This window comes from Sinohyriopsis cumingii, chromosome 11 (assembly GCF_028554795.1).
Source record: "Sinohyriopsis cumingii isolate HCF-2022 chromosome 11, ASM2855479v2, whole genome shotgun sequence".
Taxonomy (NCBI): Eukaryota; Metazoa; Mollusca; class Bivalvia; order Unionida; family Unionidae; genus Sinohyriopsis; species Sinohyriopsis cumingii.
In genome coordinates, this window is record NC_142971.1 from 41,206,366 (window position 1) to 41,227,797 (window position 21,432).

Sequence of the window (21,432 nt, forward strand, 5' to 3'; positions counted from 1 at the left end):
TGGACTGATTCCTGACAAAGATTGTCTACATTTTGATGATATAGAGAGAATAAGTGCTATGGTCATTTTCAAATCCATGGCCAGAAAACTTGTGATCAGTGCCCCCCCTCCTCCTTCATTGTCAGCAGTGCAAGCTGCAGTGAATGAACAGAAATCAGTATTTCAGAATTGTCAAGGTTAGAGCCAATTCCACCAAGGGAAATGCTGTAATGAGTAATGAAATCCATCTTCATTTATATTAATATATTTTCTAAGGGTAATATCATGCACCACAAATCTGTGAAATTATATATATATATATCTATATATGTATGTATGTATGGATGTATGTATACACACACATATACACAAACACGACACATCATAATGAATCTAGATATGAAGTAGTTGTCCTTGAGTCAATGGTCAAGTTCAGTTAAATGCAATTAATCTTATCTGAGTTTTTCTCATGCCATGACAACGATACTGAAATTTCATATCATTTTGTCTTTTAATGTTAGTAAAGCGGTGTTTTTTTCTTGCAAAATAGTATTGTAAACCAACATTAATTTGTACATCTTTTTAATATTTTTTCCTCTCATCGTCAAATAAGGCTAAACTTATTATTTGATGTAGTAGTTTATATACACATATATGCATAACCTGTAATTTCATGATATATTGTTTATTTATTTCATTTTTGAATGACTATTTCATATCAGTACTCCTTGGGAGTCAAGAGAGATGAGATGAGGAAGTTGGAGGAAATAGCCCAAGCTGAGGAAAGAAAGTTGGAGCTAGCTGAGCAGTACCTTGAGGAAGATGCTGCTATGTTTGATGAATTCCTCAAGGAAAATGATAAGAACTCAGTCGAGGCCATCCGAATGTCAGTTATTTAAAAAATTATATTTTTGTAATTTTTGAATAATTATCAGAACTTCATTTGTGAATGTATACATGTATGTATGTGCCATATATACTCTCTTACATCTGCAAACAGCACAGACCCAGTTCTGCCATCACATAGAGCACCTGCAGATCTGGATCTATGCACCTGACCCTGCTCTACTGTTGCATTATGGAATGGCAGATTAGGGTCTGTGTTATTTGGATTCCACCACTTGCAAGTGAGTATAATAAAGATTGATTATTACATTTATAGATAGATACAACATTTCCTCAGTTATAATATCCAAATTTAAATTCCTCTGCCAAATCCATAAATAATATGTGTTTCCAAAGGCTTTTAATAATGTTCCTTTGTTACAATGTCTAATACATTATTAATGTTTGATTTGTTTTGTCTGCCTGAGAAAATTAGCTGTTATAACATTTTTATCACCTGACATGCCAAAGCCAGATAAACAGTGGCAGGCTGTGCTAAATAATCTGATAGCCTGAGATAGTCTGACACCAAGTTCCCTTCTGATTTTAGATTGGGTCTCTCCTGTATTCTCAGTGAAGTTCCTGTCTGACTTTTGAAAACAAATGTCTAATTTGCATGAGAAAACTTTGATCATGTTGATCAAATGTAGCATTTTATTTTCAAGTTGTTGAAATACCAGTAAATTATTAACATGTACCCCCATGTATACCCCTTATCCTTATGAAAATTGTCTGCTTACCATATGTCTTTCGAAAGCTGTGAACATTGTATACAAAGTTAAACATGTGATCTGTGAATGGGGAACAGAATGCCTTGGTTACCTATAATTTTTTTCACTTGGCTGTAACATACATGTGATTCTACCATCAGTAGGACAAAAATGCCATTTTTAAGGCTCTCTGTAGTTGTAATTGTTTGCTTTTGAAAATTAAAAGATTTTAAAAAGAAAAATTGAAGAAGAATGAAAAAATGGTATCTTTGTACATTCTGTTGTTGAACTGCAGAAACCAGCGAGAACCAATCAGCTGTTTAATGGCACTTTTCCAGTAGTCATTGCAACTAGTGTAATGACATGTGGCTTAATAATGGTATTATGGCTAACATGTGTACACAACAAATTGTTAATTGATTACCTCATTGTTCTGATCTGGAGAATTTAATGCAAACACTGGATGTCATATAAGGTGTTATAAGTAATAAATGGATCAAATTGGTCATTGTCGACTTTCGAGTCTTTGAATAAAAATCAGTCGTCCTTTGGTGGAGCTTTGATGAAAAGAAAAGACCAATGAAACAATTATTTAGGGGAAAGTGCTTGATTTACTATTTTGACTTTTTGTCTTATTTAATTGCTATTGCATTATTCAGATTATTTGAAGTTAAATTTTCATGAATTATAATTGAACTATTCTTGCTCACACTTGCACTGTATAATGTGACACTGACATTTTGACATAAAAGTGATTTTTGTGATTTTTGTGATGCATAGATGATGCATGTTGATAGCAAAACTTACTGATTTATAATTTTTTTACTTTATGATAACATGCATTAATACAGATGTATGTTTCTTTATTCAGATTTTATTGCTATTACATAGGAATTCTGACAGTAAATCATACCAGTATAAATTGTATTGCTATTACATAGGAGTTCTGACAGTAAATCATACCAGTATAAATTGTATTGCTATTACATAGGAATTCTGACAGTAAATCATACCAGTATAAATTGTATTGCTATTACATAGGAGTTCTGACAGTAAATCATACCTGTATAAATTGTTTACTACATATATGTCCAACATCATCGACATGGACAAGTACATAATAATTTTGAAAAATAAGTGACATGGGGAAATATAATTAAAACTGTACTGTTTTTGGATGTTGTCATTGTACAAAATATACTTGTTTAATTTTCTGTTAATCTTTGAGCTTTTTATTGAACAAAACTTCAACGGATGTATTGGTCAATATTTTTAATGTGATAGAATTTTGCATTTACTTACCTCTTATATGAAGTTTATAAAATTCAAAATTAGTTAAATGAACTTCTTGTTTAGGTTTACAAAAAAGAAATGATGGAACCTTTTCCATAAATTGAAATTCTGTTGAGCAACATACATCTGTATAGTATGTAATTTTTCGTGTACTTTTAATTATTTATAAAATAATTGCAGGAAAACACTATTATATTATTTACCTGATTCTAAAGTACCAATTTTAAGATCTTTCCATATATGCATGCATATGTAAGATGGATCCAACTGCAGACTGCATACACCTAGATCTGCTGATGCATATTGCACTGGCAGATCGAAGTCTTTGTAGTTTCTTTGGACTAATCAGTAAAACAAACAACATAGTTCCTGTTCTGCCAGCACATTGTCTCATGGTAGATAAGGGTCTGTGCTGTTTACGATTGAACCGATAGGTATAAAGTTGTATGTTAAAACATTTAAAGCAAACAAAATTTATGATTTTTATGGATGAGTTGTGTACAAGAAGTTTGAGGGCACACTCAGTTTTATAGATAATATGGTGTGTGTCTTTTTATAGAGCTGAGGCTGAGACCAAAGCCAAGCTGGAGAAGGTCCAGGAGATTAAGAGAATCAACACGCTTATCATGACAATTAAGTCTGAGATCTCAAAATATGAGGACACACTGAAAGAGTACCAGTTGTACAGAAGGTTCCTGGAAAGCTTGACACCACCGGTATGGCTTGCTTCTTATTTGCACATTATTGCATATAGTTGTCATCAGTTGGCATATTTTGGTGGAACTGATTTAAATTGATATATACAGACTGAATGTCTTGATGATAAAATCATTATCAACCTTTACCAAAGTTTGGCTAATTTTTTTACTTATCATAGCTTTTACCCAGTGATAAACCCACCTCATATTTCCCCAAAATTTTCAAGGCTGACCCCCTAGGGATAGTCATAGAAAAAATACTGCAGACATCAGAATCATCAAATTGAGTAAGCAAGCCCCACTTGCATAAAACTTCTCAACTTGATTTTGTGGTCAATCCAGGTTTTACCTCTTAATAAAATCCTAGCAAACTCAGGTAGAAAGCAACACACTAATGGATGATTAGAAATTAACTATACTGTTCAAACAGAAATGTTAATTGTTATGCTTTTTTGTAATTCTTGAAAATCTGAGTTGAGAACATACTCAAAATTTAAAGCTTTTATGAAAGTGGGATAAAGTCCTGTATTCTTGAAACCTTTTTAAGGTTCACATCCAAATCTTGATTAAATTTTTTAGATTCTATAACTTGAATTAGAATAGTAGAGGTATTATGTTGTTCTTAAGTTTGCTTTTTCTTTTAGTAAGCTATGTTTCTATTCCTCTGAGAAATCTTGAGCGCTGATAAATGTTCATGTACCATATATACTTGCTAATATGTTCCAACTGCTAACAACATTGGTCCTGACCTGCTGTTGCATAATGCACTTTCAGATTAGAGTCTATGTTGTTTTGCTCTTCTGATTATGCGTAAGAAATTGCACAGACCCAGATCTGCTGATGCAGTATGCAATGGCAGATTTTGCATTTATGTGGTGTTAAGTTGGATTGGACTTACAAGCATATATGGTATGTACTATATATTTGATAAGTTGTTTATTTTCATCTGCAGGAATGGAAAGCAGAAAGAGAGCAAGCAAGACTAAAAAGGAGAGAAGAAAGAAGAAGAGAGAAAGAGAAGAATCTGCAAAACCTAAAAAAATCTGGGTCTGACATGGGTGGTCAGGCATCAGATGCCAAGGGTAAAAAAAAGACAATGGGAAAGGCAGGAATGCAGAAAACAGGCTCTGGCACAAAGAGGTTAGGAACCTCAATACCTATTTTAATTTATAACTTGCAGTAAAACTTCAGTTATCCAGGGGCCCCGAGTGGCCGAGTGGTCTAAAGTGCTCTCCGTTACGGATCACTGCCATCTCACCTCTGTCTGCATGGGTTAGAGTCTCGGATTTGGCCAACGTGGGTATGTGAGAAAGCTTGCCAGTAGCTTCTTGTGGGTCGGTGGTTCTCCCTGGGGTTTTCCTGAGTTCTTCCTCCACCATTAATACTGGCCGCCATGTATAGCCTATCGTGTGCTGACAAATGGCATTAAACCCCACAACAACAATTATCCAAGGCTAAATTATTAAAATTGTCAGTTCATCCAGATTAATTCCATGTCCTTCAAACATTTTGAATATGTATATTAAAATGCAGATAAGACAATCGACATTCCTATTTTCCAAATTGTTCTCACCTCTTCTGAAGATATTGTAAAAGTGTGTGAAGAATACATCCATTATATCTTTTCAAACATTTAACATTAGCCATAGCTTATAAATGAATCATCTGTAATTCCGTTTTGCTTTATTCTCAAGGTTGACTAATTTTTTTTGGTTTTATTCTTTTTAAGTAAAAATGCAGACAGATAGGAAAATAGTTCCTCTTGTGCCTGAATCGGCAGATGCACAGAACTGGAAAGAATTGTCAAAATCTATATCTTTTAATTCAGTAGTATATAAAGAATTCTTATATTTATATGAATTGATGCATGATTTTGCATTTATAATCTTACTTTTACAAGAATCTAAATATTTTCAAAAAAATTAGAATTTCTCTTCATATTTTTTTATACATGTCTTAGATGTATTATCAAGGCAGGCTTACTTTTTTCAAGGTATTTTGTTTCTTCACATTGTAATAAATTCAGTTAAGGGTATTAACAGTGTATTCTAGGTTTGGATATATAGTAGTTACCAGGACTGCCCATCCATTCTTTTGTGAAGCATGCATTAGCATAATTAGACGTACACTTTTTTCTGGATGGTCTTGGAATTTGGTAAATGATATGATCAAAGTCTGTAGATGCTCACCATGACAAATCACTTTGCTCTTGCAATTTTTATTGTTCTCCATTTTGTTTTGTGGCAAAGTATGTCATATTTTTCTTAGCACATATAGTCTGACAGCTTCGATGAATTGGCATGAGACTTTGTAAGTATTGTATTCATCACCTGAAGATGTATGTGTCAACAAATCACTTTGATAGTACAACTTGTATCAGAGTTATTGCTCTTTCCATAGCTTCTTGAAGTATCCATGATAGTTTTGTTAATGTAACTGGTCCATAGTTTGTGCAGTTTTTATGGATCACTGTGAAACTTAGTTTATACTACAGTCATCTAAAGATGCACATTGTGACCAATCTTTATGTGCACATACATTTTGTAAGAGTTATTGGCCTTCTTGACTTACACCTGGTTGCAGTGTATGACAGAAATTATTTGAGACTGCAACATACTTGCCTTAATACATTGTGTCATGTGATTTTTGGCTTCCAAACCCCCTTTAATGGTTATTATTTTGGAAAACATGATTTTCAATAATCTTTCCAAAAGGAGGACAAAAAAGAGACATGTTGGACCACCATTATACATCTCAAAGCATGTTGTCTGTATAAACAATAGACATTCCTGCATAGGGACTGAGTAAAACTATCCTCTGGGCAGTTTATACAACTGATTATCATGGAATCTCTTAAAGTTTTTGGTATGTGTCTGAAACACATAATCATCATCTATTTGTGTTGGGCAAAACCCACTTTAAGGTATTTTGCCAAAGGTAAGGCAGTCATTATAAGATAAGTAACCACCATTTCTCACATGACATTAATGGTTGCGAACAGCTAGGATGATGCCATGTTAAGTTCTTTTAACACTGTGGATAGAGATCCCATTAGGCTAATTTGCATAGGTATGGTACACTAGGTGGAACAATCCAGTTTATTTGTTATGCAGAAGCAGAGAGATGGATGTTGTCAAAAATAGTTATTGCACATAATTGCTATGAATGAGAATGTTTAAGCCATCATTACTGAAGATTATTGACAAGTTTGTAATCAGTGGTAATGTTTCTTTGAAGTTTGATATTACTCCATGTATAAAAAGCAAAACTCAATTATATCAGTACCCAGAATAGTATACAGGTGTGGTTCGTTTTTTTAAGGCAACATTTTTAAATGCTCCTGTGGTTTAACAAAAGATGAGCTATCTGCAAAATGAGCAAAGCCAAACAAAATTAAATGGATTTTAATGTCTGTGGGTTTGTGTTTATTTGACTGTATGCACTTGTGTGTTCATGTGACTGTATGCCCTTGTGTGTTCATGTGTGTGGTAATAATAATGAACAAAGCTTAGTCTTTGAACTATCTTTGATTTATCATTATATTAAATGCTTCAGAGAAAACAGATAGAAACAAGTTGTGCATTCATAGCAAGAATATGCAATTTATACTGTCTGTACTCACTTTTAAGTCCAATTGCAAACTGCACAGACCCAGATATGTCATAGCATAATGCATCAGCATATCTGGGTCTGTGCAGTTTAATAGGATTCATCAGTAGAATAAACAGTATAAACCCTGTTCTGCTTGCACATTATGCTATAGTAAATCAGGATCTTTGTTATTTGCAGTTTGATTGGACTTGTAAGTGAGTACTTATGCACAATATATTTGATGGGTAGCAGGTGTGATACACTTTATGGCAACTGTCATCCATTTCTAGCAATTTAAAAATCAAAGGGGTTCAAGATGCATCAGTTTCTCTCTAAAATTACCAAAAATTTTAGGCTTACCATACATACTCACTTATAAGATGAATCCAGCTGCAGTGACCCATATTGACCATTGTATAATGCATCATCATATCTGGGTCTGTGCAGTTTATTAGGAGTAATCAGTGGATTAAACAATATATACCTTGATCTATAGGCACATTATGCTATGGCACATCAGGGTCTTTGTAGTTTGCAGTTTGATGCATCTTATAAGTGACTATATATGGTATGTGATTTATTCTACTTTACGAGCCTTGGGTCACTGTCTGGGGGGGGCTCAAAGTGAGTACGATGTGGCCATTAGAGTATAAAGTAAACATACGTGGTGATTTGTGATGATGTGCTATGGCAGTAGCCATTAGGCATGTTTAAATTTTGTTGGTAATATTTTGGGTATCTAACCAGATATATTTTTGTTAAGACCTCATTTGTTGATATGCCTTGGACAGAAGTGGCATTTATGACAATTGTATTTATGATGGATCTTTAAATTTGTGGCTTGTTGCAACCAGGAATTCCGTGATCAAAAGTGAGTCCCTAAAATGTATAATAAAGTCTCATTGATATAAATCTTTGTGGATCACCCAGTTATATAGGCCTATCAATAAATCAGCACCACACCCGTAATGATATTAACTTGCAATTTTGGGACTGATATTGTCTATTCATTAAAACAATCTGCAGCCAACTTCATCTGCACACATCGGATTACATTTTAGATACTTACTGGTATTTCTTAGGCTGTGGCACTGATGTCATCTGAAAGGTTCTTTTGGCGACATGTACGTTATATTTTCAGAGCAAATGCTATGTTGGTGACTTGTAAATCCACGGTGTACAGTACAACCATCTGTACTGTGGCCATTTTTAATTTTGCACAAGATATGCTGTTAACAAATACCAGTAAATGCCTAAAAGTACACATATGTGTTCTGGAAAGATTTGCATGCAGCAAAGTTGCACATTTTATTGAACAGGTGACATTAGACCCACATATCATCCATCAGTATCAACACAGATTTGGGGGTTTGATTTATTGGACTACTAATTATATCATTTGGAAGAAATGTACAATTCTAAAAAAATTATAAATGACCAGGAAGAAACCCTATGGATTTCTGTTCTGAAATTGAAGACCATGACAAAGTATGTACATAATGAATATCTAATTATGACATGACTACTAGTTATGTATGTTAATATATTCATATCATAGTTTTCATATATATAACATGTAATAGCACCTCATGACATTATAAATTACATCATAACATCATGCAAAGGAAAGGTACAACAACAAAGGCATCTGATCTTCGTTGTAATTATACTACACTAATTTTTGGTCAAATCTGTATTTTTCATCATGCAGTGAATACAATCTCACACCTCTATTTTTTTCAAATGACATTTATGAAATTCATTAAATAATTTGAATCATTGTTCGCTTGAATTCTTGCATAAGAATGAAATTGTTAAACACATTTCATAAATTTAATTTGAAATGAGAACTTGTACAAGATTCTCTGTTTTGATGAGATTAAATCAATGACTATATTTGTAAATACACAGCCATGTTACCAAACTAGTGGAAAGATAAATAAAAGTTGATTTTCATACAGCCCAATATTTGAAATCTTTTCTTTACAGGGCCTCAGAAGGAGACAGTTTAGTGTCAACAGCAGACGATGACTCGGATTCAGATGAGGTACCATATGTACTCACTTTTAAGACAAGTCCATCTGCAAACTGCACAGATCCAGATCTGCTGGTGCTGGCAGATCTGGGTCTGTGCAGTTTCTTAGGAGTAATCAAGTGATTGATTGACACTGAAATGATGGATAATATAGATTGGTTTTATGAATGATTTCAGCATTTAAACCATATCTTTAAGCAGTTCTTAGAAACCAGTCTGTACTTCAAGCCTTATATGCATAAGGAATCAACACTAAAACATTATGTTGCAAACATTAAGGTCCATTTGCTAAGAAAAAATTGAAATAATTTAATCCAAAATACCAAATGGTAATGATGGGCAAAAGAGAATGTTAAGGTTAATAAAATTTTATATCTCTATTGTTATGTATATTTGATTTCATTTATATTTGATTTAATTTAATTGTTTGTAAGTTTTAAAATCTTTTTATTTTTATTTCATTACATGTTAAATATGTAATTTTGTTTACTGGAATTTGATACTTTCCAGAAATTAGCTTGATCTGATTGTTTTCTCATAAACACCGAACTTTGTATCTAAAAGCTGACCTAGATCCTGGCCTTGATTGAGAATCAAGTAAACAACTTCTTTTTTTAATTTATTTTTATTGTGGGATACAAAAAGTGAGATTGAGGCTGTACTGGAATATGTGACCTTAGACATGTATATACCTTCTATCCTGTTCTGGAAAGTGATCATGTGACCCTCATGCGGGTATCTGTTTTGCATCTTACTTGACTGTATAACATTTATTTAGAGAGAAATTAGTCCGTTGGGCTTTTTACACTGGAAAGTGTTTGTTTGTGACCACTTTTGAGTTGAAATTATATTTTATGGAATTATTAATTCTTTTTCCTGGAAATATTTGAGTGCTCATACAGAATTCTTGGACAAAACATTTCTTGAAATTTTATTTGGAAATTCAAACACTGGAATATTGTTTGTGGATCAAAAAAGAACCGTAGACATATCTGTACAATAAAGGCTACAGTATATGTCATTGCCTTCCATTTTGCATTTTTTCGCCAGGACTCGAACTTGAATTCATTCGAACATTTCATTACTAGGACTTCTAAAATTTAATTTGTGGATTATTCTTGGATTATTTTTGGATTTGATTTCTTAAAACTTTAGGTTATTATTTTTTCTATATTTCCATTGTTTTATTCAGGGAAATAAATTAATTGTTAAATGTTTTAAAGCTAGTTGTTTTCACTTATTTTGTTACAATTTATTCAAGCCTAAACATGTAACATAAGATTATCAGTTTATAATTTGGCTACAATGTAAAATCCATCATATGCAACGATGCAGAATAGGGAAATCCCATCCAAGAGTCGGTCAGAAATTCTCCATATCCCACATAAATGCAAATGATGGTTTCTTTTTCTGTCGTTACAAATGAGAAACAATTAGTGTGTGTACAATTTGGATTTTTAATGTAGCTTTAACAATTTTTCAGTCATATTGCTACAGTGTCTGCACTGTGGCAGTTTATAGTGGTGTCTAGCACTGGGGCATCATGCCAGATACATGTAGCACGATGTCCCACCAGACCTAACACTAACCTCAGTGAGGCAGCTGTTAGTACCATTTTTTTATAAGTCTTTTGTATGACTCAGCTGGGGTTCGAATCCGCGACATCCCACATCCAAGGTGGGTGCTCTAACCATTAGGCCACTGGAGCAGTCAAAACAAGTAGTAGAGATCATAAGTATGGATGTAGCTAAACAAACACAAACTATTTTCAGTTAGATTTTGTGCTTTTAGATAGAGCAAAACATCTGTGTTTTCCAGGAAAAGACTTTCTTGCAAACAAGAATTTCTGTTTATAAGCCAGAAAAATGGGTCTTTTCAGTATTCAAAGTACTGGAACTCCTGCAAATATTCACGATGTCTGTAGTGTCATTGATTGCACTCATGTGGAATAATGGTATCTCAGAAGGCATTCTAGCTTGGGTAAACTGTGTCACATATAATATATAGGAATGAGAGAGGTAGTTATCACTGTTATGGAAAGGATGGCATCATCTACAGTCTTAACATTGTGTCAAATGTTTTTGATAGTCAAACACAAGGAGAGTAAATTATTCAGGCAAGACAGATGGTCCCTGTAGCCTCATAGGACTTTAACCAAGAAACTTGAATGCCAAAATCATTATGGATGTATCAGTGGTACATTATGGATGTATCAGCATTTGATACATGTGTATAAGATGATATGTTTGATATATATATATCTCGGCCTTATTTTAATAAGAGCAGATAACCTGCAGGCCCATTTATAACAGGCCGGTTTTATTTTGGTAACTGTTGAAAACATTATGATTCTTTGACCTAATTGAATGAGCTAATTAAGAGGTTGGTTATCTCCAATCAATTTCAGTCCATGAATGGCACCAGCACAGCAATGATGCCTGGGTATATATTTGCCTTATTTGTTACAAACAATTGCTAAGTGTTTGTCTTTGGCTAATTTATGGATTGTTCTTAAAACCTTGCAGTGATACATTCAAAAATAACTTGCAAGTTGTAAATAAAATGTGCATATTTCTGGTATTTCTCTTTCATTCTGGTTCTTTTATTATTCTCAGTCCATATGTAGTATTTTGCAACAGGGCAACTGCCATATGCTGACTGTGTTTTCTGGTATAAGTTTTATTAAATCACTATTTTCAAGTGCTCCTGATGGTGAGGCAGTAACATTTACATAGTTATCTTGAGAATTTAATTAGTACAACAGGATTGATTCAGTGTTTTATGATTGTAATACTGTCTTTGAGGCTTCAGTTCATTTATGTTTGTTGATGATGGATTAATTTGGTTTCATACTAAAAGGAAGGCAAATCAGGCTTTACAGATGCACACATTTATGAGTACTGCACGTCAGCTTGATTTTGTATTAAAAGTCTATCATCATTTTATTAGCCTTATTTGACTCTTAAGATATAAGATCCAATAATGTTTCAATCCTTTATGTGATATTTGTGTAGAACAAAGGAAATTATAATTCACATGTGTCAGTGAAAGTTCCTTCCTTCACTATCTATAATTCACATGTGTCAGTGAAAGTTCTTTCCCTCACTATCTATAATTCACATGTTTCAGTGAAAGTTCTTTCCCTCACTATCTATAATTCACGTGTCAGTGAAAGTTTCTTTCCTCACTATCTATAATTCACATGTGTCAGTGAAAGTTCTTTCCCTCACTATCTATAATTCACATGTGTCAGTGAAAGTTCTTTCACTCACTATCTATAATTCACGTGTCAGTGAAAGTTTCTTTCCTCACTATCTATAATTCACATGTGTCAGTGAAAGTTCTTTCCCTCACTATCTATAATTCACATGTGTCAGTGAAAGTTCTTTCCCTCACCATCTATAATTCACATAAGTCAGTGAAAGTTCTTTCCCTCACTATCTATAATTCACATGTGTCAGTGAAAGTTTCTTTCCCTCACTATCTATAATTCACATGTGTCAGTGAAAGTTTCTTTCCTCACTATCTATAATTCACATGTGTCAGTGAAAGTTCTTTCCCTCACTATCTATAATTCACATGTGTCAGTGAAAGTTCTTTCCCTCACTATTTATAATTCACATATGTCAGTGAAAGTTCTTTCCCTCACCATCTATAATTCACATAAGTCAGTGAAAGTTCTTTCCCTCACTATCTATAATTCACATGTGTCAGTGAAAGTTTCTTTCCTCACTATCTATAATTCACATGTGTCAGTGAAAGTTCTTTCCCTCACTATCTATAATTCACATGTGTCAGTGAAAGTTCTTTCACTCACTATCTATAATTCACGTGTCGGTGAAAGTTTCTTTCCTCACTATCTATAATTCACATGTGTCAGTGAAAGTTCTTTCCCTCACTATCTATAATTCACATGTGTCAGTGAAAGTTCTTTCACTCACTATCTATAATTCACGTGTCAGTGAAAGTTTCTTTCCTCACTATCTATAATTCACATGTGTCAGTGAAAGTTCTTTCCCTCACTATCTATAATTCACATGTGTCAGTGAAAGTTCTTTCCCTCACCATCTATAATTCACATAAGTCAGTGAAAGTTCTTTCCCTCACTATCTATAATTCACATGTGTCAGTGAAAGTTTCTTTCCCTCAGTATCTATAATTCACATGTGTCAGTGAAAGTTTCTTTCCTCACTATCTATAATTCACATGTGTCAGTGAAAGTTCTTTCCCTCACTATCTATAATTCACATGTGTCAGTGAAAGTTCTTTCCCTCACTATTTATAATTCACATATGTCAGTGAAAGTTCTTTCCCTCACCATCTATAATTCACATAAGTCAGTGAAAGTTCTTTCGCTCACTATCTATAATTCACATGTGTCAGTGAAAGTTTCTTTCCTCACTATCTATAATTCACATGTGTCAGTGAAAGTTCTTTCCCTCACTATCTATAATTCACATGTGTCAGTGAAAGTTTCTTTCCTCACTATCTATAATTCACATGTGTCAGTGAAAGTTCTTTCCCTCACTATTTATAATTCACATATGTCAGTGAAAGTTCTTTCCCTCACCATCTATAATTCACATAAGTCAGTGAAAGTTCTTTCCCTCACTATCTATAATTCACATGTGTCAGTGAAAGTTTCTTTCCCTCACTATCTATAATTCACATGTGTCAGTGAAAGTTTCTTTCCTCACTATCTATAATTCACATGTGTCAGTGAAAGTTCTTTCCCTCACTATCTATAATTCACATGTGTCAGTGAAAGTTTCTTTCCTCACTATCTATAATTCACATGTGTCAGTGAAAGTTCTTTCCCTCACTATCTCATGCCCCTATTTATGCTATGTTTATTGACCCATTGGTCCTGAGTTATCAAGGAAGCTGTGATGTAGGTATGTATGTATGTATGTATTCTGTGTGTGTGTGTGTGTGTGTGTGTATGCAAGCATGGATGTATGTATGTATGTGTGTGTGTGTGTGTGTGTGTGTGTGTATGCATGTATGTATGCAAGCATGGATGTATGTGTGTGTGTGTATGTATGTATGTATGTATGTATGTATGTATGTATGTATGTATGCAAGTATGGATGTATGCATTTATGAATAGATTGAGATGATTTATTGTACAAAAATAGTATATGGTCAGATTTTTGTCTGGCAAGACTGTTTAATGACAATTTGATGCACATGCTCTTTTTATTAAAATAATTTTTAAAATAAAAAAGTTCTTAAAGTTGTTAGCAAACTTTTAAATATTCATGCAGATTTTATGCACATTTTTTGTGAAACAATTCTTTAAATTCTGTTTTTCTGTAATTTGACCTGAAATAAACTTTTACATTAGTATCAAGGACAAGGAATTTAAATTTAAAAATATTTCTGATCCATTATGCTTATTAATTTTTTTTAGGATCTGGAGCTATATTTCAAGGATCCACAGGAGTTGCTGAACATTTTTGCTGAGCTAGAAGAGCAGAATTTGTCATTGATACAGAACAGTCAGGAAACTGAAGAAGCCTTAGAAGAAATGAAACAAACTATTAAAAATACAAAAGCTAAAATGTACGCTTTTTTGTGTGATAAGAAATGAGAGAGAGAATGAAAATCACATTTTGAACTCAAATTATTAATATAATTTTAACAAACATTCAATTCTTTTGAATTTAGACAGAAAACTGAACTCATGAAAATGTTTAATTAGGGTATATAGTGTAACACATTAATAATAAGTGACTTGTATAAATGTTTTCTCATAATTCTGACATATCAACTAAAGATGCAATATAATGCCTACCCTCCAGGTAACACAAACACATGATGTTGAACTACTTCATACAACACACAGACATGATTTTACACTGCTACACTCAACATACAGACATGATTTTACACTACCACACTCAACATACAGACATGATTTTACACTACTACTCTCAACATACAGACATGATTTTACACTGTTACACTCAACATACAGACATGATTTTACACTGCTACACTCAACATACAGACATGATTTTACACTACTACACTCAACATACAGACATGATTTTACACTGCTACACTCAACATACAGACATGATTTTACACTACTACACTCAACATACAGACATGATTTTACACTACTACTCTCAACATACATACATGATTTTGAGATAATACACCTTACACACGGACATAATTTTGAACTACTACACCCAACACGCATAGACCATCAAGTTCATAAAAACACATTCATTTAAAAAGAAGTGTGGGAATATTTTTTTAAGTAGTTTATTTTGAATGAGTGTCCTGCCTTTATGGAAGTTTATATAGCTAAATAGTGCCTTTAGCACTATTTTTAGACCAGCATGAAACAGGTTTTTTTACTCAAGTTAAACAGTAAAATGTATTATAGCTGCCACTGAAATGACATTCTGTTGACAAAGAAATACATATAGTATAAGTAATAGGCAGATAATGTTTAACAACACTCAAAAGGAGATTGAAAATCACATACATTTTTTTAGAAGTAATATAAAAATAAAAAAGTTATGTTTTTGTACTAGACAGTGGGCATGGCATATAAAATAATAAAAAAATTGAATAAGTTGCAATAGAAATCACAATGGCATTAATAGTCATAGTCATATGGTTCTGGCAGAATTTACACAAATGTGACATTTTTGTTATTGTGTAAAGATAAAACATACTTTAGGTTTTTTTGAATCAATAATATCTACCACTGTTCTTCTTTTTAATCTAAAACCTTTAAGAAGAAAAAAGTTCTAATAAACAATATTCACTCAAATTTTGTATTCATTATAAATTGACATTGAGTTGGGGTGTAGGCCCATCCCCATCTTTTCGTTGATTTTCTCAATATTTGTATTAGTATTTTATTGAAATGAATGTTTGAATGATTAATTGATGATTGTTTTTTATTTAACAGTATATCATCTTATTGTAAGGTTATATTATGCTGGGAGTTAAGTACCTTGCTCAGAGATTCAACATGATGCTGCCCTCGTCTGGGTAGGATTTTAACTCTTACCTTTTCGTTTGTAAGTTCAGCACAATAACCCCAGAGCCACCATGGTCCCAAATGAGCATTTGAAAGTTAATAAATAACCAAACTGCAAACTCAGAAGGAGGTAACTCTGGTGTTATATTCCTAATATGTATTACCTTGCCAAATATTCTGGAAATGTTTTTATGAGGAATACTTTGAACTCATGCAATTTTAATTGCAGTATGTTTGGATCCTTGTCATGAAGTTATCTTTGTATATATTTTCAGGGAGAAGGAAACTCAGATATTAAAAGAACAAATAGAAAAATTAAATGATCAGATAACTAAGGAAGAAAAGAAAGCAGAGGATCTCAGAATGAAATCCAAGTAAGTATTTTGTTGATTTTTAGGATCTCAGAATGAAATCCAAGTAAGTATTTTGTTGATTTTTAGGATCTCAGAATGAAATCCAAGTAAGTATTTTGTTGATTTTTAGGATCTCAGAATGAAATCCAAGTAAGTATTTTGTTGATTTTTTGGATGTCAGAATGAAATCCAAGTAAGTATTTTGTTGATTTTTTGGATCTCGGAATGAAATCCAAGTAAGTATTTTGTTGATTTTTATTATCCTATTTAAGAATTTTGGAAATAGATATTACCTGTTTGGTTCTGAAGATAGAAGTTGACTTGTTTGTAAAACATGATTAGAAATTGGAAGTTTACTCTTTGATGCTTAACTGTTTTATTTAAGGTTTCAGTAGGAGTGGGATTGTGTGTGTGTGTGATACACCATTTGAACATTATACTTTAGGATCATAGAATATGCTTCAAGACAGCTAAATCTTAAAAATGTGTATCTTTGTTGGGGAAAAAGAGCCTCTATGGCTGACTTTTAACTTTGTTTTTACTTTTTTTGTTAGAGAAGTGAATATGTAGATAGATAATCCAAGAGTGTGTATATTGTCATAATACAAATTGCAGTGGGTATTCTCTTAAATTTCTACAAGAAATGTTTATTTCAAAATATAGCTGATAATTGTAAATATTGCCAGAGTAAATGAATGGAAATAAATATCAAATAATAGGTACCATATATGCATGCTTGTAAGTCTACTCCAATTGTAAATAACAGACCCTGATCTGTCATTGTAAAATGCATTGGCAGAGCATGTTCTGTGTTGTTTGTTCTATTGATTTCTCTCTACAAGCTGAGTAGACCCAGATCTGCCAGCACATCTGGATCTATGCAGTTTGCACTTGAATACAAGTAATAAGCACGTGTATACAGCACTTAGAGTTTTGGTACTGAACTGTACCTAATATTACTATTATTATTCATCACATGCTGATTGATTTCCCTTAATACCATCAAAAGATTTGTGTAAAATGTGTATTGTCACCTTATGGATGTAGATTGTGTACTGGAAGCTGTACCATTAGTTTGTTATGTAGTAATTTGAAAAGCCAATTATTAGGACTTGTCTGAAGATGTAGATTTTGTCTAGATATTTAGGTGGACAACACCTAAATTACTGAAAATATAAAGAAGGTTATACAGGGATATTTGACATAAGGAGGACAGTTCAATTTGATTGTCATCCTCAAAGATTTGGAATGCAGTGATGATTTCATTTATTTTCATGTACCGTATATACTTGCTTATTAAGTCAAATCAAACCATAAACAAACAAAGATTCAGACCTGCCGTAGCATAATGTACCTGCAGATCAGGATCTATTTTGTTTGTTCTATTGATTACTCCTAATGACTCCTAATAAACTGCACAGATCCAGATCTGCCAGTTCATTATGTGATGACAGAACTGGATCTGTGCAGTCTGCAGTTGGATCATCTTATATGTGGGTATAGATGTTAATCAATTTTCCTGGTTGTGCAAAAGTGATATTTTCGTTGATACTTCAAATTTGTTGATGTGAAACATGATTCTTATTGGCTTCATATACAAATCATTGTTTAGTGTGTCTTTAAAATCGGGTTTGATGTTACACTCTTACAGAACTGAGGTGGGAACCACCCATAATTGAGACAGAAGCAACTTGGTTTCCACCTGGAATGGAAATATTCCAGGTGGAATATAGCACTGGAGACATGATTTCAGTAAGATTTCAGTCTAACTTATGCCCCTGATCTGAGGTGTAATTCTGCATTTTTCCCCTGGTTATGGCAGAAAACACTGACAGTCATTTTTTTGAGATGTCATTTTTTTCCTTTGAAATTTGCACAAGGCAGAAATTTGAGTTTAAAATGAGGGTGAACTGGACTTAGAATTCACAGGAGGATTGTTTCTATACAATGGAAAATGTCCTACCAGAGTCCAGCAAGAAGTCCTATTGTTTTCAGTTGGTGGGTAGGTTCAGGCTGCTGACTGCCTGCCAGAACATTCCAATCTATCTGGGTCAAATTTATAAGGTTTCTCTTAAAATTGACTTTATAGGAATGGAAGAATGCATACTGATGTCCCTTTGAACATTATTTCAACCACTGAAATTCCTGTTTTCATCCAATATTGAATTTTTTTTGAATTTTTGAGTTGTTTAAATTTTGGTGTTTTAGCGTTGGGAGATCATGTGCACTTAGGTATTGACAGCCATTAAATACTGATATGTACCATTGTATGATGGCCATACATTGTGTCCTGTAACAAAGAGTGGCTGGTCATTTTATTTATTCATTGTGTCTCTCTTTTTAATCTGTTCATTGCAGTTTTTTCCAATTAATATCTCAAAAAAAGTTTTGTGTCCCATTTAAGATTCAGCTTCATTCAGTTACCACTTTTAGAGTTATCTCCCCATTATTTGAAAAATTGTATTTACATTTAATATTTTGCAAGGGATATTCTATATTAGCATTCACTTATTGACTGATCTAGTTTGCATTTTACAATGAATCTTTTACTGCTTTTTCTTAGTTTGTTTCTCTCAAGATCCTCCATGTTTCCCTCATTGTAGATTATTTTCCTTTGGAGAGTTTAAAGCAGAGGACCAGGAGTTGATGCTGCAGCAGCTAAATAAAAAAGTGGAGGAAGTGTACCGCAGCTGTATTGGAGACAATGAGGCAAACATTAGGTGAGTGGGCCAATGCATTGACCATGTAAGATGGACAATTTCATAGAGGAAGAAAATACTGAGTCATGCAAACAACTCTTCCTTATATATCAGTCATTCTTTTTGACACTTGTCAGTGTATAATGGTTAAGAGCCTGAGAAATTAACTTGTCAACTCTTGAAAATTCACTTGTCAGTTCTTTAAAAATTCATTTACCAACTGTTGAAAATGTAATTAACTTTTTATAAATTCAATTGCCAACTCGTAAATATCCACTTGTCAACTCTTTAGAAATTCACTGGTCAACTCTTGAAAATCCACTTGTCAAGTTTTTACAGATTTACTTCCCAAATCTGGAAAATCCATTTGTCAACTTTTTACAAATTTACTTCCCAAATCTTGAAAATCCATTTGTCAACTTTGTACAAATTTGCTTCCCAAATCTTGAAAATCCATTTGTCAACATTTTAGAAATTTACTTCCCAAATCTTGAAATTCCATTTGTCAACTTTTTACAAATTCACTTGCCAACTCCAGCAAAATCCACCTGTCAACTCTTGAAAAAAACTCACTTGTCTGCTGATGATTATGAGCAGTGAGTCAGTATGGAATTTTCATCATCAGACCATGCAAAATTAGTCTCATTATAATTAATTACATTTCTGGCATGATAATTAGTAGAAATAAAACTTTGATGAAGTCTGCATCTTCACCACTCAGTGATACTTGTACACCACTACTCTATATAATGACACTAATGAGTCGTATAAATGACTTGTGTTATAAGCAACCTTATACTGAGGGATGTTATAAGCAGCCTTATACTGAGGGATGTTCCAATGAGGCTATGCTTTAGTAACACATTACAACACGTAATAGAATATCTAATAATGTGAAATCACTTTATAATGAACATATAATGACCAAATTTATCCTATAAAAGGATTTTTAGCATACTAACTGGCATTATAGAGAGGAAACATTGTATTTTCTCTTTTCCTCTTTTAAAATTTGTCTTCATCATAATACTATAATTAGATATAAACTATATACAGATTGTAGTTTTTTTGATGCAGTTAATATTGTCTCAACCTTACTAAAATTTGAAAAACTCTCAGTCTCTTTTTCCTTCTGGGGTTTCTTTGTGTTTCTCATCTCTGTCTCCATTTTTCCATCTGTCAATCTATCTAACAAGAGTTGTTTGCCTGATATTTATATGTTGTTGTCTCTGTATATCGTCCATCTGTGGGTAGACACAACCAAAGTCCAGTATCTATCCATTATTTGTGCAGTACAAGTGTTGTATTGCTCTTTCAGAGTACATGTACACTAGAGGCCGATTTGTACAGATCATTTAACAGCTAGATGTGTAATGTCCATAAAATGTTATCCCATAATGCATTAGAATGCTAGGCAACTAATTGCTTACTAACAGAGGAAGAGCACTTTATCAACACTTTATTCCTGAATGCATGAGGTTTACTACAGTTGAATTGTTTGTTTTCTGTCCAGTGGCATGTAGTTTTTTTGTGTTGTTTGCTTGCTTCACTTGCACAGATGTCACTTCATTATGTTTTATATATAAATTTATGGATATAGCTGCAATTAAGAGGTATGGTTTGATATAACATTCGTTTTTAATTGACTTTTGTGTTTGTTTATTTAAATGTTTTTTTTTACCTGTTTTATACAAAAATATTTTCACCATTATGCTTATATTTATTTATTTTCTGAATAGGGACGAAGACTTAAATGATATTTTACTGATTATCAGGTAGATTGCTGGAGCACACAATTTGTGTTTTAGTAATTTTGTATTTTGGTTCTTTTTAATTCATCAATATAGTTAAGTTTTTTTAAAAACATTATTATATACTCTTACATGCTTTCCCAGTCTTCATCTCAAAAATGAATTTTAAGGTTTTAATGTTTTGGCTGCTGAAGTAATTTTCTCTCCACACACAGATTTATTTGCTCTGTACAAGATAGTCATGACAGGTAGTAATGAAAATTTAGTTTAGTTCATTCTTGTTTTGAGAGTATATAATAAAAGTATTATTTAATACAACCTTTTGATATTCATGGGAATATTTGTCACCAATTTCTGTTTACTTTTTGTTTTTAATTATAAAGTTGTCTTCCCAGGATTATCAATTGGCATTACACCAAGGACACTGCAGTG

At 32.9% G+C, this 21,432-nt stretch overlaps 1 protein-coding gene across 1 annotated transcript in view; it reads left to right on the top strand.

The window, feature by feature from the left end:
• Nucleotides 1-21,432, top strand: part of LOC149787992 (cilia- and flagella-associated protein 100-like) — a 62,018-nt gene that overhangs the window by 17,215 nt on the left and 23,371 nt on the right. Inside the window, exons 10-13 of the mRNA XM_089974276.1 lie at nt 9,146-9,203; nt 14,605-14,756; nt 16,473-16,571; nt 19,154-19,270. Coding sequence (XP_089830402.1) covers nt 9,146-9,203; nt 14,605-14,756; nt 16,473-16,571; nt 19,154-19,270 — 426 coding nt within the window. The remainder of the gene's footprint in view (nt 1-9,145; nt 9,204-14,604; nt 14,757-16,472; nt 16,572-19,153; nt 19,271-21,432) is intronic.